At 39.4% G+C, this 23567-nt stretch overlaps 1 protein-coding gene across 2 annotated transcripts in view; it reads right to left on the bottom strand.

Moving 5' to 3' along the window:
* Positions 1–23567, bottom strand: part of CADPS2 (calcium dependent secretion activator 2) — a 424688-nt gene that overhangs the window by 142886 nt on the left and 258235 nt on the right. For both annotated transcript variants that reach the window (XM_069976609.1, XM_069976601.1), the window contains exons 15-16: positions 22740–22803; positions 6747–6870 (exon numbers count right to left, since the gene is read on the bottom strand). In XM_069976609.1, the coding sequence (XP_069832710.1) occupies positions 6747–6870; positions 22740–22803 (188 nt within the window). The remainder of the gene's footprint in view (positions 1–6746; positions 6871–22739; positions 22804–23567) is intronic.

Genomic DNA, 23567 nt, shown 5'->3' on the forward strand with positions numbered 1-23567 from the left:
CTTTCAACAGCAACTTATTTTTAAATCATCATGCCAACCTTTCCTTTATGAATTATTCCCATTAGTCTATCAAATATAGAGGCGCAGTAACCAACAACAATAGATATGTAGTGTTCCAGCACAGATGTGACACTAAGTCTTGTTACACCTGCGTTTAGTAACTCAGGTATCGCACAGAAGAGGATGAAGGAGATGGTATTATGTGTGTTCCCCTACTAGGTGTCACTGTTGTATATATGTTATATGGAGCACAGCTAAAGGTGAATGGGTTAAATGTTTTATGTCACATGTTATGTTTCACCCTTTCACAGGTGCAGGCTCTTTCTCTAAATTTTCTCGCCCATGACCTCTCCTTTCTTTGCACTACACAACCCCACCAATCACAGTTAAGCTCAAATAACCCTATAAAAGGGAGGGTAGTTCCTGGTGGGAGGTCTTTGTCAGTAGAGGTGGCTACTTGTTTTCCTGTTGCTTACTACCAGCTAGCATGCAGTGCTAGAAACCCTTGTGAGGGATCGCTGTTCTCTGAGGATAACCTTGTCCACGCCTGGGATACTTCTAAAAGACACAGGCCAGTGACCTTTACAAAAGGTACTGACCCTAGTAGGGCAAATAGCGCCACAGCTGACATATCCTACTGCGACGCACAGCTCTTCTGGTAAGTCTTGGAAAGTCTGCTTCACCCAGTTGTAAAGTCCTGGGACTAAGGGTCAGTTTACACAGAAAGATTATCTGACAGATTATCTGCCAAAGATTTGAAGCCAAAGCCAGAAACAGATTATAAACAGAGATCAAGTCACTAAGGAAAGCCTGAGATTTTTCTCTTTTCAAATCCATTCCTTGCTTTGGCTTCAAATCTTTGGCAGATAATCTGTCAGTTAATCTTTCTGTGTAAATGGACCCTTAATACTACCCAAACTTGGCACTCTTCTGCTTCTCTACTTCTTCTACTACTATACACCATCCTGGAAGAGTACATTTCTACCTGGACAGGACCCTCAAGACTCTTCCCTACTCTACTCTCTTCTCATGCACCTGCACTTCAAAGTGTTATAGTGCACTCCAAAGTGTTATATTGTATTGCACTGAAGTTTGCTACAGTAAACACATTTACCCTGGTTAAAAGCCCTATTCCACGGGCCGACTGACAGGAGCAAACGAGCGCTATTAGCACTCGTTTGCTCCTTGTTCCCCGCTCGCTGCTGCCGCTATTCCATGCGGCAGCAGCGAGCGGGTGAGTTGGGGGTGGGGGGCGCGGGGAGCTGTGGGGGGGGGGGGGGCTGCCCGGGTGCTCGCTTATCGTCCAGGCAGCCCACAGGATACAGCAGCGTCTGTTCCATGGAGCGACGGCAGCAGATCGATGCTGTATCAGTCGTTTGTCTTTCAACATGTTTGAAAGACAAACGATGCAACGATGAGCCGACATGAATGATGTCGGCTGATCGTTGCTGTCAATTCCACGGGACAATTATTGGCCGTAACGGCTGATATCGGCCGAATACGGCCGATAATTGTTCCGTGGAATAGGGCCTTAGGTCATTGGCATATTTTTGTTGCACCTGAAACTACACCTTCCTACACTTGGGTTATCCTCAACCTCAAAGACTGTTTGTCCGGGGTTGGGTTCTAACACCACTCCTGGCCACCGTGACAAGTGCCCCAACACCCACTTAGCTGCCACAACACCGCATAGCTACCCCGGCATACAGCAGATATAACTGACAGATCCTATTTCAGTCATTACTTTACATTACATGACTATTCTCTAGACAAGGTGGAACAGAGTGGTTATCAACAAAAGTGTCAATTTGTCGTGAAAGTAAAATCGGTTAATAGGAAACCACTTTAAACAGAGATGACATCTCTGGGTTCATATTTACTGTAGGCACAGTAGCTATCTCCCAAATGCATTATTAACATTACATTTTATAGCTACTCTGGGTTTAAAATGTGAGCATGACTATATGTTAGCACAAAGTGGACTTATACAGTGTAAACGCTGTGCGTACATTGTTTATAAGCAAGTTGTAAATAAAACAATCTTGCATTCATTATGCTTATGTGGACTGAGTTATACATTTTCATGGAACATATATGTTATACGGCCATGAAGTATTTACAAACAGTTTGATCTTATATCATAGACTGCCTTGTTATTAAGGGGATGTGCACAAATTTAAAAAAATATTCATAAACACAAAATATTATAGTAAATTAGGATAAACTGGCCACTAAGGAATTCCCGTGCACCACCTGTGATATAATATTGGTTTCCATAGTGATGCAATGGTCTTTTTTGTTTTACTTAATTATTCCACTTTGTGTGTGAGAAGCAGGAATAATTCAGAGCAACTAGAAAAAAAAAATATAATCGTCAGGAAAACATATAACAAGGAAGTCTGTTTGCATTAAAGCAGGTCTATATAATACTATTTTTTCTTTAAATATTTCTCATATTGAGATTATGAATATTTATATATTAAACTTAGTTTCTTTACACTATTTATGTTGTTTCCACCAATAATAAATTCATAATACAATATTAAAAATATCATATTTTAAAATTTGATTTGGTGATTTCATTTTCAATAATGCCAAAGAAAGAAAAGAGAATAAGAAGGAGTGTTCACACATTCAGATTTTTAACTGCAATACAAAGCAAAGGAACGTTTTGGAACAAAAAGTCTTAGCCTTTTCTTTACATATGTTCACTTAGGGTACAAACCCACTTGACGTATTTGCTGCGTGAATCAGTCTTAAAAATAAGCAGGCAAAACGCAGGTTGGCTTTATACGATTGTTCTGCATTAAAATACGCAATTGCGTATTTTTGAAGCGTGAAGCTTGTTGTTAGCAAAGCATCAGTTGTTAAAATACGCAATTGCGTATTTTTGAAGCGTGAAGCTACATGCGTTTTTTGCACAGGTTGTTAACAACTGATGCTTTGCTAACAACAAGCTTCACGCTTCAAAAATACGCAATTGCGTATTTTAATGCAGAACAATTGTATAAAGCCAACCTGCGTTTTGCCTGCTTATTTTTAAGACTGATTCACGCAGCAAATACGTCAAGTGGGTTTGTACCCTTAAGAGCTGATCCTGGCTTTGTATTCAATAATACTTTGAAACCTGAAGGTCTGGACACAGCCTTACACATGAAGGGATGTGGATATATATGATGGTAATTTAAATAAATAAATGAAATAAATGTAATACAAGGATGGGCTGTGGAGGCTGCTCTTACAGGAGTCACTTTACTTAAAGGCCCCACTGCTTTGGATTAAATATGTACGTCCTTGAGTAGGGGCTTCTATGAGATCCGTATGATCCACAAAAATGTAGATCATTCTGTAGAAGTTATTTTGATCCAACTACAACAATGATGTCACAAAATAGAAAAAGTGAATAGCTTTTATAAGCATTGTTCCTTGAATTAGCTCAGCAAAAGCTGTCTACAAAGCTATACATATCAAGGCTAGGTTCACACTATGTAACTGTGCGGCTGTATTTTTTATGCGGCTGTAAATGTGCGGATGAAACTACGGCCGTGGGAAAAAATAGACATGCGGCTCAAAAGATACGGTCATTTACTTGGAAATCTGGTTCAACTAAAAATAACAAATAAAATCTTAAGAAAGTGATGCAAACACCTCTGGATGCATCTGGGAAAGCAGGGAACACAGTTTACATGAATTGCTATTACCGGGGTTTGCGATCCTCTGCACTACTGCCGATGTCTCTCATGGTTAATCTATTAAAATAATAAAACACATTTTCGTTGTAATAAAGTGCCTTTCGTTGTTCAATAATTAAATTTAAACGAATCCATCATTGTGCAATTAAATATACTGTTAAAATAAATAGATATATAAATAAATGTATATATATATTTTTTTTTGACAGTATATTTAATTGCACAATGATGGATTCGTTAGAATTAAATTATTGAACAACGAAACTGAATTTATTTCATCGAAAATGTGTTTTATTAATTAAATATTAATTAGTACAGGAAGCTCCATAAGCCGTTAATTCATATTGCCGGCAAAAGAGCATTCTGTACTAATCATCACTTTACTTTAATGAAAACATCAAATGTTTCTTCTAATTATGTTATCACAATAGCATTATTAGAAGAAACATTTAGAATTATATGTGCGCTCAGCTGATTGGCTGATCGGCTGATCGGCTGAGCGCACATATAATGAGCCGGTCTGCAGCACAGTGACTTCATTGTGCTGCGGACCAGCGAAGAGGACACATCGGGGTGAGTATAGAGCTCTCCCCACCCCCTCCCCAGCACTGCACCCCTCCCAGCAAGGAAGGGGGGGGTCAGTTAACCCCTTCCTTGCTGGGATGGGTGCAGTCTGACATCAGTCTGGCCCCCAAGGGGTTAAGGGGGATGCAATACATCCACCCTTAACCCCTTGGGGGCCAGACTGTAAGCAGCGATCTGTAAAGATGCTGCATACTGTAAGGTGCACAACACCGCTCACAATGATGGGTGTTGTGCTCCTGTTTGTGTGTTTTTTGTGTGTTTCTCCCTTTTTGTTTTTCAGATATCGGTATCCTGGGGATTACGTCGGATTCCGTGGACTACGTCGATGACCAGCGTTTTTTTTTTTTTTTTATAAAATGGTCAATGAGGGGTGTGGGGGTGTTTTTATTTGAATAAAAAAAATTTTAAACTTGTGTCTTGTCTTTATTTCTTTACTTTATAGACTTAGTAGTGGAAGCCGTCTAATAGACGAAATCCATTACTAAGTTGGGGCCTAGTGTTAGCCGGTATAAAATGGCTAACACTAACCCCCTATTATTACCCCAGTACCCAATGCCACCAGGGGTACTGGGAAGAGCCGGGTGCCAGTGGTCCCGGAGCGTCGAAATTGGCGCTCCTGGACCGGGCGGCAGCAGGCTGGTAAGATTTAGGCTGGGGAGGGCCTAAACCAATGGCTCTTCCCACCCTGGTGTTACCAGGCTGCTGTAGTTTGGTTTTTAACCCGGCTGGTTATAAAAATAGGGGGGACCCTATGCGTTTTTTTTAAATAAATAAATAATTTAAAAAAAACGCAGCATCTTTACAGATCGCTGCTTACAGTCTGGCCCCCAAGGGGTTAAGGGAGGATGTATTGCATCCCCCTTAACCCCTTGGGGGCCAGACTGATGTCAGACTGCACCCATCCCAGCAAGGAAGGGGTTAACTGACCCCCCCTTCCTTGCTGGGAGGGGTGCAGTGCTGGGGAGGGGGTGGGGAGAGCTCTATACTCACCCCGATGTGTCCTCTTCGCTGGTCCGCAGCACAATGAAGTCACTGTACTGCGGACCGGCTCATTATATGTGCGCTCAGCCGATCAGCCAATCAGCTGAGCGCACATATTCTAAATGTTTCTTCTAATAATGCTATTGTGATAACATAATTAGAAGAAACATTTGATGTTTTCATTAAAGTAAAGTGAGGATTAGTACAGAATGCTCTATTGCCGGCAATATGAATTAACGGCTTATGGAGCTTCCTGTACTAATTAATATTTAATTAATAAAACACATTTTCGATGAAATAAATTCAGTTTCGTTGTTCAATAATTTAATTCTAACGAATCCATCATTGTGCAATTAAATATACTGTCAAAAAATAAATATATATATAAATATACATTTATTTATATATCTATTTATTTTAACAGTATATTTAATTGCAAAATGATGGATTCGTTAGAATTAAATTATTGACCAACGAAAGGGACTTTATTACAAAGAAAATGTGTTTTATTAATTTAATATATTAACTATTAGAGGCATCGGCATTCGGCATCATTGCCGGCTATTTTTGAAGTACTCCGTACGGACCGCCTGTCAATTCACGGCCGCATGTCCAGCCGCAAACAATGGTCTTGTTCATTTTTTACGGGTCCGTTTACTATCGGGCCGTAGATTCATACATAGTGTGCACTGTGCAGCCGTATATCCTACCGCACAATTACAGCCACAAATACAGCCGCACAGTTACATAGTCTGAACCTGGCCCAAAAGCGCAACAAACACTACAGTATGCTTTCTAAAATTTAACGATGACCTGTCAGTGCTGAGAAAAGCACAGTAGACATGTGACAGTAAATGAACACATATTATTAGCAAATCTCACGGTTTCCCACAGTATTACAGGTAAGATACATATAAACTACAGAAAAGGGAACGGTTTACTTTCAGGATTGCAGCCCAGGTGCTGGTCACAGCATTGACGTAAAGGTGTTTTATGATCTGGCATTAATAGCAGTTGGAGAGCTACAGGTTGGAGAACACTGGTATATAGTACATATAGAATTACTGCTGCTATTTTTCTGTAGTTTTTAAAGTGGTTGTCTGGAAAAAAGAAAACATACTTCGCTATGCTGCTGAGACAGTGGGGGACATGTCTGTAATGTATTCTTACCTGTTCTGCTCCCCCGCCGCTGCCGGTTCCCAGGCCGCCTGCTCTTTGCCAGTATTTTCATAACATCTGATGTCATCCTGTTCCTATAGGAAATGGCTGGTCAGCTTAGACTATATGGTGAAGGGCAATTTCCAGTGGGAGCGGCACATCATGGATGTTTTTAAAACACAGCGGTGCAGAGTGAGCGGCCTGGGAACCAGCAGGGAAGTTGGAATAAAATTCTCAAAGGTGTATAGCACGTGTGACTGTAGAAAAGGAAATCAATTGAACAAACATTTTTTACATACAGTAAGTTACAATGATATTTCACTTACAAACCTTCAATTTTTGCATATTCTGTAAGTCTGGTATAATTGATCAATGCAGCTTTCTCAAGACACCTTCTTACAACTTTCTTAACTTCTTCAGCAGGTATAGGAGTTGCAATGTCTTTCATCAACACCTAAATAATAATAGCAACAACAAACATATTTATACTTGATTATCTTCAGTTTTTGTAGTGGTTTACTCAATGTGTTTTCTTTATTCAATCAAATTTCAATGTAACGTAAGTCATGTTCTATGTCACTTTAACATTAAAGGTGTTTACGTGTTATAAGATTTTAACAATGTAAAGGGGTTTTGCAGTGGATGAAATGTCACTGCAGCAGTAATCGGTTTATACTGTCATGTGAACAGATATAATGTCCTAACACAGATTTCGTATACAAGGAGGACAGGACTAGGAAAAATGGGCACTGGAGGCAAAATGTTTTATTTTTACAATTTGAGCCCATAGAATGTTCCAAAAACAGTCTTTTTCCCTGTACAGGGGGAAAAAAAACACACTCTTAACCCCTAGACAACCCTGAACGTACAGTTATGTCATGGATGTCTGTCACCAGACGACCATGGACGTAACTGTTAGTCATGGGTCTCTAAGGAGCTATGAAGAGCGCTCCAGAGTGGAGTGCGCTTCATAGCAGCTGAGGGCCGACTGCAGTCAGCAGCCGGGCCCTCACCGTTAATGACAGACTGCACCGATCGCCACAGGCATGCTCAGCGTTGATAACACTGATTGATACTATGATCAGTGTATGCAATCTAATGATAAAGATTAGAAATATGTAAAAAAAAAACAACAGGTTTTTAAAAATTCCCTCCCCAATAAAGATTAAAATCACCCCCATCCCATTATATAAATAAAACATATAAAAATAATTAACCCCTTAAAAACAAAGGGCGTATATTTACGCCCTGTTGTCGTTAAGGGCGTTCAGAACGGGGCCGCGCAGCGCCCCTGCTCTGAACCGCTGCGATCCCGGGTGCCACGGGTGCCGCGTGTAGGTAATCGGATGCAGCTGTCAAAGTTGACAGCTGCATCCAATTACCGGATGCAGCAGTTTACTGGTGTTTAGTGGCGGAGATTGCTCCCCCGGGATGTTGTCCCGGAGGAGCGATCTCCGTGACTGAAGCCGGCCGGGGTGTCCGCCAATATGGCGCTGACCCTGGCTCGGCACTCATTTGTTTTCTGCTACAGCAGCCGACAGCAAACGAGTGCCGATCTTATTGATCTTTGCTGTATAAGTATACAGCAAAGATCTCAATGAGAGATCAAAGTGTATATACTAGAAGTCCCCCAGGGGGGCTTCTAGCATAAGTGTAAAAAAAAGAAAAAAAAAAAGTGTTTTCAATAAAAAGCCCCCTCCCCTAATAAAAGTCTGAATCACCCCCCTTTTCCCAGGTTATAAATAAAAATAAATAAATAAACATTTTTGCTATTACCGCGTGCGTAATCGCCCGAACTATTAATTAATCACATTCCTGATCTCGCACGGTAAACGGCGTCAGCGCAAAAAAATCCCAAAGTGCAAAATTGTGCATTTTTGGTCGCATCAAATCCAGAAAAATTGTAATAAAAAGCGATCAAAAAGTCGTATATGCGCAATCAAGGTACCGATAGAAAGAACACATCATGGCGCAAAAAATGACACCTGACACAGCCCCATAGACCAAAGGATAAAAGCGCTATAAGCCTGGAAATAGAGCGATTTTAAGGAACGTATATTTGTTAACAATGGTTTGAATTTTTTACAGGCCATCAGATAAAAGAAAAGTTATACATGTTATATATCATTTTAATCATAACGACTTGAGGAACATGCATAACAAGTCAGTTTTACCCCAGGGCAAATGGCGTAAAAACAAATACCCCCTAAATAAACAAAATGGTGTTTTTTTTTCAATTTCACCACACATTTATTTTTTTTCTGGTTTTCACTGTACTTTGTGAAAAAATTCAGCCTGTCATTGCAAAGTACAATTAGTGACGCAAAAAATAAGGGCTCATGTGGGTTTCTAGGTGGAAAAATGTAAGTGCCATGGCCTTTTAAGCACAAGGAGGAAAAAACGAAAATGCAAAAATCGAAATTGGCTCTGTCCTTAAGGGGGTAAATAAATAAACATATTATATACTGTAGCGTGCGTAATTGTCTGATCTATTAAAATATAACAAGCGTCATCCCGTACAGCGAACGGCGTAAATAATGAAAAGAGATCATAGCACAAAAATGACAACCCATACAGCCCCGTAGGTCAAAAACTAAAACTGTTATAAGAGTCACAATAGGACCATTTAATTAATAATTAATTGCAAAAAAAAGTATATATATAAATTGTTCGTTAGTTAATTAAAGAAAATAAATGCAGGAAGTAGATGTAGGGATGCCAACGAGGAGCTGAATGTTGCTCTTTATTTAGAAAATCTGTGTAAACCTACATATGGTTGTGTTCAGACTCACCTATTAAATAATGGTATCATGTCACTTTTACCATATAGTCCCTTATGGGAACCCCTCAAAAGTTACCATATTGCATTCTTTTTTCCAATTTTTCAAATTTATATTTTCATAAATAATATTTTTGGGGTTTCATCATACATGTTATGGTAGAATTACAAAGTACACCTATTCCTGAAAAAACAAGCCCTTACATGTCCCTGTAGATAGAAAACTGAAAGTGCTAGAGCTCTTAGAAGGGGGGGGGGAGGAAAACACGAAAACGCAAAAATGAAAATTGGTGCGGTCCACTGGGTCATTTTGGGCTTAGTCCTCAAAGGGTTAAAAACATTTATGAAACAAAACAGCAGACTAAGACAAGTAACTCCATAGGTAAGCATACAGGTTATTATTATTATAATTATTATTACTACATAATGAATATCTATCATTATAAGTGTTCCAGGCGTCTTAAAGGGAACCAATCACATGAAAAATCGATATGAGGCCAATAATCTGTGCTGATACACTGTCTAACACACTTTCCACACATGTATCTTTAGCAGCTGCCCCTGCCCCACACACCCCAAAGTCATACTTTGATCTTGTCCCCGCTGTATGCTAATTCCAGGAAGGTAGTCATGTGGGCGTTTGTTCAGGCCAAGTAGTCATGGCCTCGGGGAGCGGGGTTTGGCTGTAATCACTCTCTGTCAGCATCCTGGATGTTAGGGAGAGTGAAAGACCGACACCAGAAGCACATGTGGAAGGAGAGGAGGGGGGATAAGAGCGTCTCTGAATGAATCATTTAACCCTTGCAGCTGGGTTGAAATCCTTCATTCAGGGAGGCTGTGTACAGCAGCAGCTGCCTGCCTGCCTGCCAGATCACACATACATAGTACAGGGGAATAAGGAGCCGCTGTGCTGGATTTCAGCTACACAGTCCCAGCCCCGCACCCGGATGATGATGCAGTGACAGGGGGCTGTGAATGACGCCCATAGAGGCGTGATTACAGCGATACCCCGCCCCCCAAGGCCGTGACTACTTGGACTGAACAAACGCCCACATGACTACCTTCCTGGAATTAGCATACAGCGGGGACAAAATCAAAGTATGATTTTGGGGTGTGTGGGGTAGGGGCAGATGCTATAGATATATGTGTGGAAAGTGTGTTAGACAGTGTATCAGCACAGATTATTGGCATCATATTGATTTTTTAGGTGATTGGTTCCCTTTATGCGATTTTTCTGAAAAATGTGGTGTGTGTACATGAAGCACAGCACTAGTTCTGCCTATTACATTACCAGTATATGGTATTTCTTTGCAGATTTCTGCACTGCAGGCTCCATGTGTAATTGTCAGTTCTCTCTGGTGGGAGGAACCTAACTTCTATGGTATCTGCCATACATTTCACAGAGTAAGGTTGGGTTCACACTATGTATATTTGAGGCTGTATTTGGTCCTCATGTCAGGTCCTCATAGCAACCAAAACCAGGAGTGGATTGAAAACACAGAAAGGCTCTGTCCACACAATGGTGTAATTGAGTGGATGGCCGCCATATAACGGTAAATAACTTCCATTATTTCAATACAACAGCCGTTGTTTTAAAATAACAGCACATATTTGCCAATTACAACAATTACAACATTATGTGAACAGAGCCTTTCTGTGTTTTCAATCCACTCCTTGTTTTGGTTGCCTCAAACATACAGCCTCAAATATACATAGTGTGAACCCAGCCTTAACCTGCATTTATGTATGTCTAAATCAGGGGTGAAATAGAGAAAATCGAAAAAAGGCACAGGCGCCTCGTGCGTTAACCAGGGCACAGAGGATGGTAAAGGCGAGGTGGTGTGCTCACCTTGTAGCCACTTGGGCTTGATGCATGTCACCCTAAAAGGGTACAATTGATGTAGAAACCTTCAATCCTGGGCTGGAAAGACAGGACTGCAAGCTGGTAATACCCTATTGGCGGATGCTCCTGGGAAGGGAGCCCGCAAAAGTAATGGAGAAAAATAAAAAGATAAAAGAAAAAAGGTATATACACTGACCAGTGCTGTCACTGAAGAATTCACTCCTATTGAAGTCGGTGTGAGATAAAAAAACTTTTCTTTAATAATAGCACAGCGTTAACATGTTTCAGGAGAAAGTTCTCCCTTCCTCAGAACAAACGTTTGTTTAGAACAAACTGGTTTAGATTCCAATGGCTTTCTGTATTGTGCCTAATGCTACAAGGTTTTTGAAGCAAAAGCAGAAGGTGTGCTCTCTGTGATGGGTAGTACAAAACAACAAAACAGGCTAGTAACAAAATATTTTTGCATCTGGAGTAGTAAAAAATAATGGAAACTCTTCCATTAAAAAAAAGGAGACGGGGGGTAGAGTAACTGACAACCTAAAAATCAAAACCTTGATGGATTTAAACCAGCACGGCTTTACAATAGAACATTTAGGAATAATGGACACTGGTGGCAAAGAGTTTTATTTTTGCACTTTGAACTCATAAGACTGTTCCAAAAACAGTCCCTTTTTCCCCATAGCCCAAAGGGTAAAAAATAACACTTTTTAAAACTTTTATTAAACAAAACAGACTTGTCAAGTAAGGAAGGTAACTAGGTAACTGATCATGGCAAACCAATCTCACAGATTTTTTTGACTATGTCGCAAAAGTGCTGGATGAAAGTGGTGCCGTGGATATAACCTATTTGGACTTCAATAAAATTAATACAGTTCCACATAAAGAGCTGATAGGGAGGTTATGGAAAATAGTGCAAAATCCCTAAATAATTCAGTGAATTTGCAGTTAGCTGAGGGTTTTTGTTAACAATGTATATTCTGAGCAAAGACTGGCTACAAGTGGTGTGCCACAAGGATCTGTTCTGGGTTCAGTGATTTCTCATATGTTTACAAGTGACATAGGACAGGTTTGTAGGCAAGTTTTGTCTGTTTGACAACGACACAAAAGTGTGCAATAGTGCCAATGTTCCTGGAGGTGTTCATAATATAGAAAATGATTTAGATTTACTAGATAGGTGTCAAAACAATGGAAACTGCAGTTTAATGTACAATTATTGTGGTTGGGGAAGAGAAATTTTCTATCCGAGTATCATATTGCCAGTTTTGTATTAGCAAAGACTTCAGAAGAGGAGGATTTAGGGGTAGTCATTTCTTACAGCCTTTAAAGTGTCACTGTCGTTATAACTTTTTAAATCTAAATCAACAGTAGTAGTGATATGAAGCAAGTTTGCAATTTACATTTTTTTTGTTATCATAGAGAAAACGGCACTTCCTGTTTTCTGACTCTTTTTTTTGTCTCAAAATTTTTCAATCAGCACAAGTCAACAAATGTGCCTTCAGGAGAATGGACCTGGATTTCTGGTAAGTTCAGCTTTGTTTTACAGCATTATAACAAAAAAATAATGAATGTATATTGCAAACTTGATTCTGAGTGAACAGTGTGACATTGTCAACCCAAGGATAAAGAATGTTTTTTGGGAACGCGCAGGATCACAGAGCAGCGTGGAAAGTATGTACAGTATGTACTGCTCATGTGATTGACAATGGAAAACTGATATATGCATATCTCTGCTGTCAGTTTCTATTTAAAGGGACACGACCATCAAATTATCTTTATATTTGTATGTGACAATAGTATTTATTTTTTATAATTGTCTCCTGGCATATCCCCCTCACTTGCTCTGTGTGCTGTAATGATCTGCTTTAAAGCCTGTGACTAGAGACGAAGGGGAGGGCAGGCTCCACTCCATGCTATTAAAGGGGAACTCCAGATAGGGAAAAATATTTTCAATTAAACAGTACATTAAAAGTTATATAGATGTCTCCATATAATGTACTACCATGCCTGCGCAGTTCTGCTGCACAGGTAGTTGATTGGCCTCTGGCCTCTGCAATTCACTCATTCTCCCCTCCCCACCCCTCAGGACAGAAATCATGTGACCTCCATCTCACATTAAGTTTGTTTTCTGATGATGGAGACATAAGAGGGGGCAGGGCGTGAGCGGAGAGGTGGTGTTGGGTAGGGTTGTGTAGGGTAGGGTGGTGTGGTGTAGGGTAGGGTGGTGTGGGGTAGGGTGGTGTAGGGTAGGGTGGTGTGGGGTATGGTAGGGTGGTGTGGGGTAGGGTAGGGTGGTGTGGGGTAGGGTGAGGGTGGTGTGAGAGCAGGACGTTCTGAGTGTGCACAACAACGACTACTGGGAAATGTAGTTTAATAGCAGTGCATAAGAGTAGGGACAGCAAGAGATGGAGCAGGCAAAGAACTGCATCAGAGGAGTGTTGGAAGGGATTTTTTTTAACAAGGCTCCCTGAGTTCCCCTCTAACTTTTACAACAATGCCCTTCCAAAAGCTTGGCTGCTAAAGAGCATGATAGCCTAGAGAAGGAAGCAGGATAATAAAGGTCAGTAACATACACTGTACCTGGAGATTGCCCTAACTTCTCTGCCACCTGCTTTGCCCTATGTTACATTCCTATGTTTCTATACCTCACAAGGCACTGCTGACACCCTTACTCCCCCTTCCCGAATGGCACATTCACAAATAGCACGGTAGAGACCTGTCGGTAGAGACCTGGATTCCTGCCCTCTGACCTTTCACAACAATTCCTGCTACTGTTGTTATTGCAACGACATGCTCCTATACTGGACTACATAGTGTTATGTATGTATAGAAACATATGGATTAGTGACCTGCTGCTCCTGTGCACAGATCTTTGCAATAATAATGGTAATTGTAGTGAGAGGCAGAGTTAGAAGCTTTCTGCCACAAAGAACCATCAAAACCCTTACTATCCATGTGTAAATCAGGAACTAGCAAAAGCTGGGTGTTTTTCTCATTTAAAACTGGCGTATAGTTTAAGCTTCTGCATATACAGTATATTAATCCTCTTGAGATTAGGATAAACAAAAAAGCCCTGGATCATTTTTATGGAGAGAGCAACCATCTTTCCCAAGTTCCTGATTTATATACGAATTGTAAAAATGCCAGTTGTGCCTAAGGTAGAGAGTTTCTAGCTCTTTGCTAGACATGACAAAGGCCAGAGAGGCCATGACTAGTCACAGCCCAGAAGACTAGTTCACGGCTCTCCCTCTGCCTTGTGCGTGAAATTAAAATGCATTTTAATTTTAAAAACTGCAAGATTTCAGGAATGCGACTCTTGCATGCAATGACAACAATGATCTTTACAGAAGAGGAAGTGTCAGCCTATTTCTAAACTTAAATAATAACCGAAGTTAAAAAAAAAAAAAAGTTCACAACTAGTAGTCAGCACTTACTTGCATCCAGAATCATGTCCCATAGCCTGTATGCCAAAGTTATAGCACGTAAGATAAACCCCTGGACACTAGGGTCTTGAGCATATATGAAAAAAGATGACAATTCTTTCCTCAATGTTTTATTTTCAAACTTTTACAAGGCAGATGTGTTTCAGACCTGCTGATTCCTAGTCATGGCTCTATGCAAAAAAACATAAAAAAAAAACACTAATGCCACTAACATGTTAGTAACAAGTGTTTACATAAATGTTTCAGTATAAAAAAAATCTATGAATAGACATATTGTATCATTCCAACTCAAATCAATTGCATTGTCTGAATCAATGATCTATAAATAGACATGTTGTGCCATGGCAACTCAAACAAATTAATTATAATCTTATTTCACTCTTGGCTGAAGAAGAAATCATGCCAAACCTTAGACAAAAATATACAAATAAAAAATATAAAAATATAGTATATTTTTATATATGTTTATTCCCCTTTCCGCTAAAGCATCTTCATATGTAAAGTGATTTGTACATAGGATGTCCTGAATTATCAAAAGAATGGAGCTTTAAACATAAGATGTTACAATTTTTAAGTATTATTAAACCAAAGGGTTATGCCCAAATAGGTTTTAGATTCAGACAATGCAACTGATTTGAGTTCGAATGATATAAAAATCTATGAACAGACATATTGTACTGAAACATTTATTTAACCACTTGGTACTAAAGTCAGAGTGAATTATATATACTTTACTGTATGTTTTTTGGATAGAGTCATAACTAAGGACCAGCAGGTCCAAAACACATCGGCATTTTAAAAGTTTGAGAATAAAACATTAATATTTTACCAATAGCGCTGGAGAGAATTGTCTTTTTTTCATATATTTTCCTAAACTTAGTTACCAGAATGATTACAGCAAGATTACAGGATTAATTTAAAATATACACTCACCTGCCACTTTATTAGGGACACCATGCTAGTAACGGGTTGGATCCCCTTTTGCCTTCAGAACTGCCTCAGTTCTTGGTGGCATAGATACAACAAGGTGCTGGAAGCATTCCTCAGAGATTTTGGTCCATATTGACATGATGGCATCACACAGTTCCCGCAGATTTGTCGGCTGCACATCCATGATGCGAATCTCCCGTTCCACCACATCCCAAAGATGCTCTATTGGATTGAGATCTGGTGACTGTGGAGGCCATTTGAGAACAGTGAACTCATTGTCATGTTCAAGAAACCAGTCTGAGATGATTCTAGCTTTATGACATGGCGCATTATCCTGCTGAAAGTAGCCATCAGATGTTGGGTACATTGTGGTCATAAAGGGATGGACATGGTCAGCAACAATACTCAGGTAGGCTGTGGCGTTGCAACGATGCTCAATTGTTACCAAGGGGCCCAAAGAGTGCCAAGAAAATATTCCCCACACCATGACACCACCACCACCAGCCTGAATCGTTGATACAAGGCAGGATGGATCCATGCTTTCATGTTGTTGACGCCAAATTCTGACCCTACCATCCGAATGTCGCAGCAGAAATCGAGACTCATCAGACCAGGCAACGTTTTCCAATCTTCTACTGTCCAATTTCGATGAGCTTGTGCAAATTGCAGCCTCAGTTTCCTGTTTTTAGCTGAAAGGAGTGGCACCCGGTGTGGTCTTCTGCTGCTGTAGCCCATCTGCCTCAAAGTTGAACGTACTGTGCGTTCAGAGATGCTTTTCTGCCTACCTTGGTTGTAACGGTTGGCTATTTGAGTCACTGTTGCCTTTCTATCAGCTCGAACCAGTCTGCCCATTCTCCTCTGACCTCTGGCATCAACAAGGCATTTCCGCCCACAGAACTGCCGCTCACTGGATGTTTTTTCTTTTTCGGACCATTCTCTGTAAACCCTAGAGATGGTTGTGCGTGAAAATCCCAGTAGATCAGCAGTTTCTGAAATACTCAGACCAGCCCTTCTGGCACCAACAACCATGCCACATTCAAAGGCACTCAAATCGCCTTTCTTCCCCATACTGATGCTCGGTTTGAACTGCAGGAGATTGTCTTGAACATGTTTACATGCCTAAATGCACTGAGTTGCCGCCATGTGATTGGCTGATTAAAAATTAAGTGGTAACGTGCAGTTGGAAAGGTGTACCTAATAAAGTGGCCGGTGAGTGTAGATCGTAAGAAGGAAAATTAAAAGAAAAAAATTCTTAAAACATTTTTACTATAAAAAAAACTATAATTTACACTTAAACCTTACCTTCTAAAAGTCATAACACTTTTATTTTTCTATCTACAGGGCTGGTTGGAGGCTCATTTTTGTGCCATGATCTATAGTTTTTCCTTATCATACTGGTGTAAAAGAAAATTTTTGATCACTTTTTATTAATTTTTTTCCTGATATATAATTAAATAAATAAAATATTAAAATCAGCTATCCTAGTGCTTTTTTTCCCCTTTTTTTCAGTTTAAGCTGTACGGAAAAAATATTGTTATATTTTAGGAGATCCAACAATTCTGCACAATACGATATCAAATATGTTGTTTAATTTATTTCTTTTTTTTACATATTTTATTTGCATAATGAGGGGGTGATTTAAACTTTTATTGGAGGAGTTTTTTTTTTAATATATACTAAAAATTTATATTTTAAAAACATTAGTCCCCCATTAGATTGCATATACTGATCAATTCTATGCCATTGCATAGCACTGATCAAAATTATCAGCAGTCTTCTCAGAGAATCTGCCTCAGGCAGACTCTATGGGAAGATCGCTAATCCAACAGAGCAGAGGTATGTATCATTCCTCTGGCTGTCAGGGAATGATCAGTCAGTGACAAGTGCTTCTCTGGGCAACCTCTTTAACAGTTAGTGAATTACTGAACACACTATATTAATCAGAAGATTAGAAGATCAGAAGAAAAATTTTATGTAGTGGGGGCAGACACATAGTTCAGTTATAATACGAGGGGGAAAAATATTTTCACTTCCCTTTACTCATGAAATGGAATAATAAATTATGTGCCAAAGTAATTATTTTTCTTAACTGCAGCCATACTGAGTGGAGCAGATCCAGGTAATCACTATAAGGTAAAGATTTTTACCTTTTCCTTCGGTTTTTTTTTTTAGACCCACTCCTGCTTTTTGCTAAAAATAATGATTGACATGATCAAATACTAAACATCATACTACATGTCAACCCAGCCTTATACAGTAGGTACAAAACTCCTCTCTTCAAAAGAAACCACATTTACAGAATTTCTTGTTTTCCAGTGACTGTATAATGTCTTCACATTGTCACGTTGTCCATGGTAATTGAAACTGGGGGCATACGGATCTTACTAGAGAAAGAATTATGCAATTATTTTATTCAGCAAAATCAGTTTTTTATTCATGATCCATATTGATGACACTTTTAGATAGCTGATAGGTCAAGGAGACTGATAGAAACTCGAGAGACCACTTGGTCCATCTAGTCTGCTATTTTAGTATTTTCTTTCTTATTATCTTAGGATAGATATATGTTTATTCCAGACAGGTTTAAATAAAGTTATTATACTTTTATCTACCACATCTGCTGGAAGTGTGTTCCAAGCATCTACTACTCTTTCAGTACTGTAATATTTTCTCATGTTGCTTCTGATCTTTCCCCCAACTAAATTATGACTGTGTTCCCTTGTTCTTGAGTTCCTAAACTGATACCTTTAATATAACTAGCTTCTAGGATGGGCTTCCAGGATGTAGAAAAATACTTTTATTCTCTGGTACAAGAAGTCAAAGAGGCTTTTCCAAGCTCCTGACTAGCCGCAAGCTGCAATGTCTCCTCTACCCCCCTCTCTACTTGATTGGCATGACACCTGGAATCAGGTATGGGAAGGGGAGTGAGGAGGTGTTACAGCTTGCTTCACTTCAGGAGATTGGGAAAGCCTCTTTGACTCTTTGTGAAGGAGAATAAATTCATTTTTTATGTTATGGAAGCACAGATATATGAACGGTACAGTGTCAGTAGTTTATAACATGAATTACAGCTGACACATTCCCTTTAAATTTGGAAGTGTCACTTTAGCTAATAGTTACTTAAATCACATACATGATTTGTGTACAAAGATACATGATTTAAATACAATAAATAAAACTAGACTTGCATTTCCAGGGAAATAAATAGTGCTTGAAAAGAGCACCCCTTTAACAGTGACTTCCCTTTAAGGGTATAAACCCACACACCGTATATGCAGCAGATATGCAACAAATACGCAGCAGATTTGTTGGTACAGATTTGATGCTGTGTTCAGTTATTTAGATCTAATCTGCTGCGATTTTGCTGCGAGTTTGCATATAGTAAATACGCTGCATATACGGTGTGTGGGTTTATACCCTAAGAGAAACTTTAACCCTTGATACCCTCCCTTTGGTACAGTCCCTTTAAGAGCAACTTTGGTACAGTCCCTTAAAGAGCAACTTATGTAATGCCCCTTTAAGAGCGACTTGGCTACCATCCCTTTAAAAGTGGCTTGGGTACCATCCCTTAAAGAGTGGCTTGGGTACCGTCCCTTAAAGAGCAGCTTGAATACTGTCCCTTTAAGAGCGGCTTGGGTACCATCCCTGCTACATGACTGGCTCAGCTCTGCTACTTTACTGACTGAACTCTGCTACTTATAATGGTAAAGATTATTGCTCGGTTACCATGACAATCTTACTCATGTCAGTGAGACAAAATCGTTAAGGACCTTCCATCTTCTACATCTTCTATTGGCCAATAGTGGACATGTGACTGTGTGGATGTTGTGAGGCACTGACTGACAAGACCTTAGAATTTCTATTGGCTGCTATATTTCAGCTATTTGCATATGTGCTGTGATTGGCTGTTAGCGTTTACAGTTTTCTATGGGAAACTAGGGGTCTTTAAACATAAATTTCTTTAAAAAGACAAATCCGGTTGAAACTAAAAATAGATAGCACACCTGTCAACGCCGAGGGCTTTGAAACGCAGTTTGAACGGAGTCTGTGAGCGAAGTGGTTCAGGCTGTATTAATCGCAGAAGGATGGCTGGAAGAAGAACAAGAAATGGAAGAAGACTACGGATTACAATATAGTGCTTTTTCAAGCACTATAATGATATTCTTCCATGTTAAGTAGTAAAATGGTGGCAAGAAGAGTATAGAATTGTACAGTGTTCTGTAATGTCAACACTATGTAGACAGGGCTGTCAATGTTATGAGAACACAAGTAACAAAAAAGAAACATTGGATCAGGGTGCCTAAGGCTACTAAATAATATTTTTTTTGCACTGAGCAAGTTGTGAGGGGGGGCCTCCCCATGGATCAGACTTGTTTTACTTTGGGGTTTATGGTTGTCTTTTCATGGAGCATGTTTAGTAGGTACTAAACTTTGAATGCCAGGAACACCCCACAAGACTTGGAGTTTTGTGGCCATTGTCAAACTTGCTATTATCCTTTACCAGCTTTCCTGCTTCATTGTAAAGTACTAACTGCTCACTTACTATATCCCTAATATATACCACTCCTTAAAAAGTGCTGTTGTCCCAAGATAATCAATGTTATTCACTTTACTTTCAGTCATTTAACTGTTATCAATAAATAATTCTATGTATATAAAGCCAGAAAATCGTTTAAAAAGAAATGTTCTTTTCAAATATTCCAGATTTTTCATTAAAACATAAATAATAGTTAAAAAAAATTAATTGTTAATCTTATATTTGCATTTGCTCATATAAAAGTTGTTAATTTAATTAGGAAATGTATATCTAGTAGTGTACTCATACATTGTAATTGCTGTTCAGAATTACTGAGTATGTATTTTAAATAACAACATATTTCTTATAAGAACTCATTATCTACACACACATATCTTAAAATAAAAATTCCATTGTGCTTATCACCATATTTTTAAACTAGCCTTATCCTTTCATGAAGAAATTACAGTGTTTTGTTTTTATTTTTTTAATAAGTGTTGTTTTCTATTGTATAATATCACTTTTATATTTGTATTCACAGGGTTGGCCTTTTCTGGATGTCTACAGATTCTGCATCTTTTCATATTATGTACTATCGATGTTTGGATGTTCAAAGTCTTCTCGATTTTAATTTTTTTTTTAAATTGTTCCACAATTTTTACATGCAGATTTTACAGATTGGTAAAACTCGGCCCATCTCTGTTGATTGCATTCTCTTCCACACTGTTTTTATACCCAGTCATCTTACTTAAGGTCCACATACGCCTTATATTTTGTCATGTGCACCTGTCAGATGTGGTGGGTTCGGACATCTTGTAGGGTATATAGGGCTCTCCAGACTGTCCACCAACCAATGATGAGGTAGAGATAAGGCCCTATTACGCTGAGTTATAATCTGTCCAATCAGGCCTATTTGGCAGACCATCATTCTGTGTATTAAAGACAACGATCAGCTAAAGAAATGACCATGGGCTGATCGTTGGTTTTCAAAATGTTGAAAAACCATTGGCTGCCAACCGCGCATCACTACATGTAATATTGATACACGGCTGAGAGCGGTTTAAAAAAATAATAATACACTTTATATATCAACAGAAAAAAAGGAGGTGGTGTATAGACAAATGCAGTATACACCAATACGGTGTCCAATGGAGCTGCTACAGGGGAGGTCCATAGAAGCACAGTTAGGTTAGGTTCACACATCGTCTTTTATAGGTAAAGAATGGACGCTGATTATAATGGCCTCATCGTTCGTTCTTTACTGCAGAGGGGGCATTGAATTGAAGTCAATGCAATGCAGCTTGCTGTGTTCACATATGGTTAATCTAACGCCTGTTTCTTTAGAACGGGCGTTAGAATAATCTGCCTGTCAATTATTTCTGGGCGCTATCCACTGAACAGCGTCCGGAAACATCAGCGGTTCACACAAAGCAATGTGCAGCGGCGGACGTACATTGCATTGAGGTGAATGGCTAATTGATTTGCAGGCACACCCAACGGTGCCTGCAAATCAATTGTGAAAAAAGAACGTTCCTGCAGCCGATACAGAGGTATCATCTGCAGGAACGAGCTGAGTGCAGCCCGGCTGTTTAACATGCAACGGACGCTGTTTAACGATGTGTGAACATAGCCTTACGCGTGAAACAGTCTGCCACCACCTTGTTTGTCTAGCGTCTGCTATGTCCATTTTTTACCATTTGAGATAAAAAAATAAAGTTTATGAAGACTACTTCAGTGAGTGCAACCCGTTTTTTCTTCTAATTTGAGGCCATAAACTTTATACATACCTGTCCATGCTCCCCGGTGTCCTTCTTGCTTCTGCCCGCAGCCGCCGCTGGAGCTTCTGAGCTTAGCCAATCACTGGCCGTGACTCTATCCCTTCTCTGCCAGTGATTGGCTGAGTAGCCTGTCACTTCAGAGACGAGTTCAAAAGTTCCAGCAGCGGCTGCATGGGGGGTGCAGAAGCTAGAAAAACACAGGGGATGGTGGAGAGGTATGTATAATGTTTATTATTTTACATCTGAGGCAAGAGCTGCACGGTCTTGTGCTGTGTCGAGTCATGTAATAGGCTCAGTAAGTGAGCATCGGCACTCGCTTATCTGAAATATTGGGACGTGTAATAGGGCATGATGTAAAATCACTGCCTTACGCCTTTGTTCTGAAAGAGATAAGCCGCAGTCAAAGCAGTCTGACTCCCATGATGCCATCAATTTCTAAATGAGTAATCTTTATATCTAAGATCATTGCACTGTATTTCTCTTCACATCTTGCCCAGCATGCCAACTTTTTTGAAACTAGGGTTGTACTTTTTTTTTAACATTGTTCTTAAGATTCGGATTAGCAGTGGATCTCATCAGTAACCCAGAAGCAGCCCATCAGGAAAGGTAGAACTTAATGCATTTAAAGTAAGAAATAGATACATGATAAATGTACTGCAAATAAGCTGCCCATGTCCACAAATGGTTTCCAGGGTCTTTACATGGCACAATCAATAGAGCGGCTGTGACGCACAGACGATTGCTGCATTGTCGCTGTTAAAGTTCATTGTTATCGGCTGCACGTCTCCTGTTTACACAAAGATGTGCTGCCATGAGTGGAATAAATTTCGATGCCAAATTTCTTTATCAGTCATTGCGCAGGTGTTTTACCACTTGGCGGCTGATTGCTGAAACTTTTACACTGGCTGAATATTGGTCTAATGAACCTCCACGGTCATTAATCAGCCTGTGTAAAAGGACCTTAAATTAGCTTTATCTCCTATTAGATTTGCTTTATAGTCAATGTTAATCAGATGGTTCAATTTAACATGATTTACCCGTTCTAGAAGAGACAATGTGGCCTTCAGAGCTCCTTCAGGTCTTCCAAAAGGGAAACAGTACCTATAAATAAACAGTTATATGCATAAATATATGTAAGAAATATAATTTAAAAGTTTTCTTTGTACAATTTTAAGTATTGTACACTAAACATTACTGTACATTGCAAATATTAAAGTGTTGCTATAACTTTCAAAATCTAAATCAACAGTATATATCATATAAAGCAAGTTTGCAATTTAAATTCATTACTTTCTTTTTAGTTATCATGGAAAACACTACACTTCCTGTTTTCTGACTCTTTTTTTTTTCTCAAAAACAGAAAATAGTCAAAAAACAGGAAGTCCTGTGTATCTCAGGCCATTTGAGCGCTCACAGAGAGACAGTCATGTGACTGACAGACATATTGCACCGTAACTCTCAACACTGGCTGGAACTCCTGTGTCTAGGGTGCGTTCACACAAACAGATTTGCAGCAGATTTGAAGTTGCAGATTCAAAGCAAATCAAATATGGGGCATCAAATTTGCTGTGTATCCTGTACGTGTGAACGTACCCTAAGTCTGTTTTTTTTACCAATTAGCACAAATGAGAAAATCTGCCTTCAGGAGACTGGACCTGGATTTCTGGTAAGTTCAGCTTTGTTTTACAGCATGATAAGAACAACAAAAATAATGAATGTATATTGCAAACCTGCTTTATATCACATCTACTGTTGATTTAGATTTTGAAAGTTATAACGACAGGGACACTTTCAATAATATAAAACAAGAAAAAATACAAAGAATATATGGCAGATATTCTGCTAGGAATGGTAAACACAGGTAA

This window comes from Dendropsophus ebraccatus, chromosome 1 (assembly GCF_027789765.1).
Source record: "Dendropsophus ebraccatus isolate aDenEbr1 chromosome 1, aDenEbr1.pat, whole genome shotgun sequence".
In the NCBI taxonomy this organism is placed as follows: Eukaryota; Metazoa; Chordata; class Amphibia; order Anura; family Hylidae; genus Dendropsophus; species Dendropsophus ebraccatus.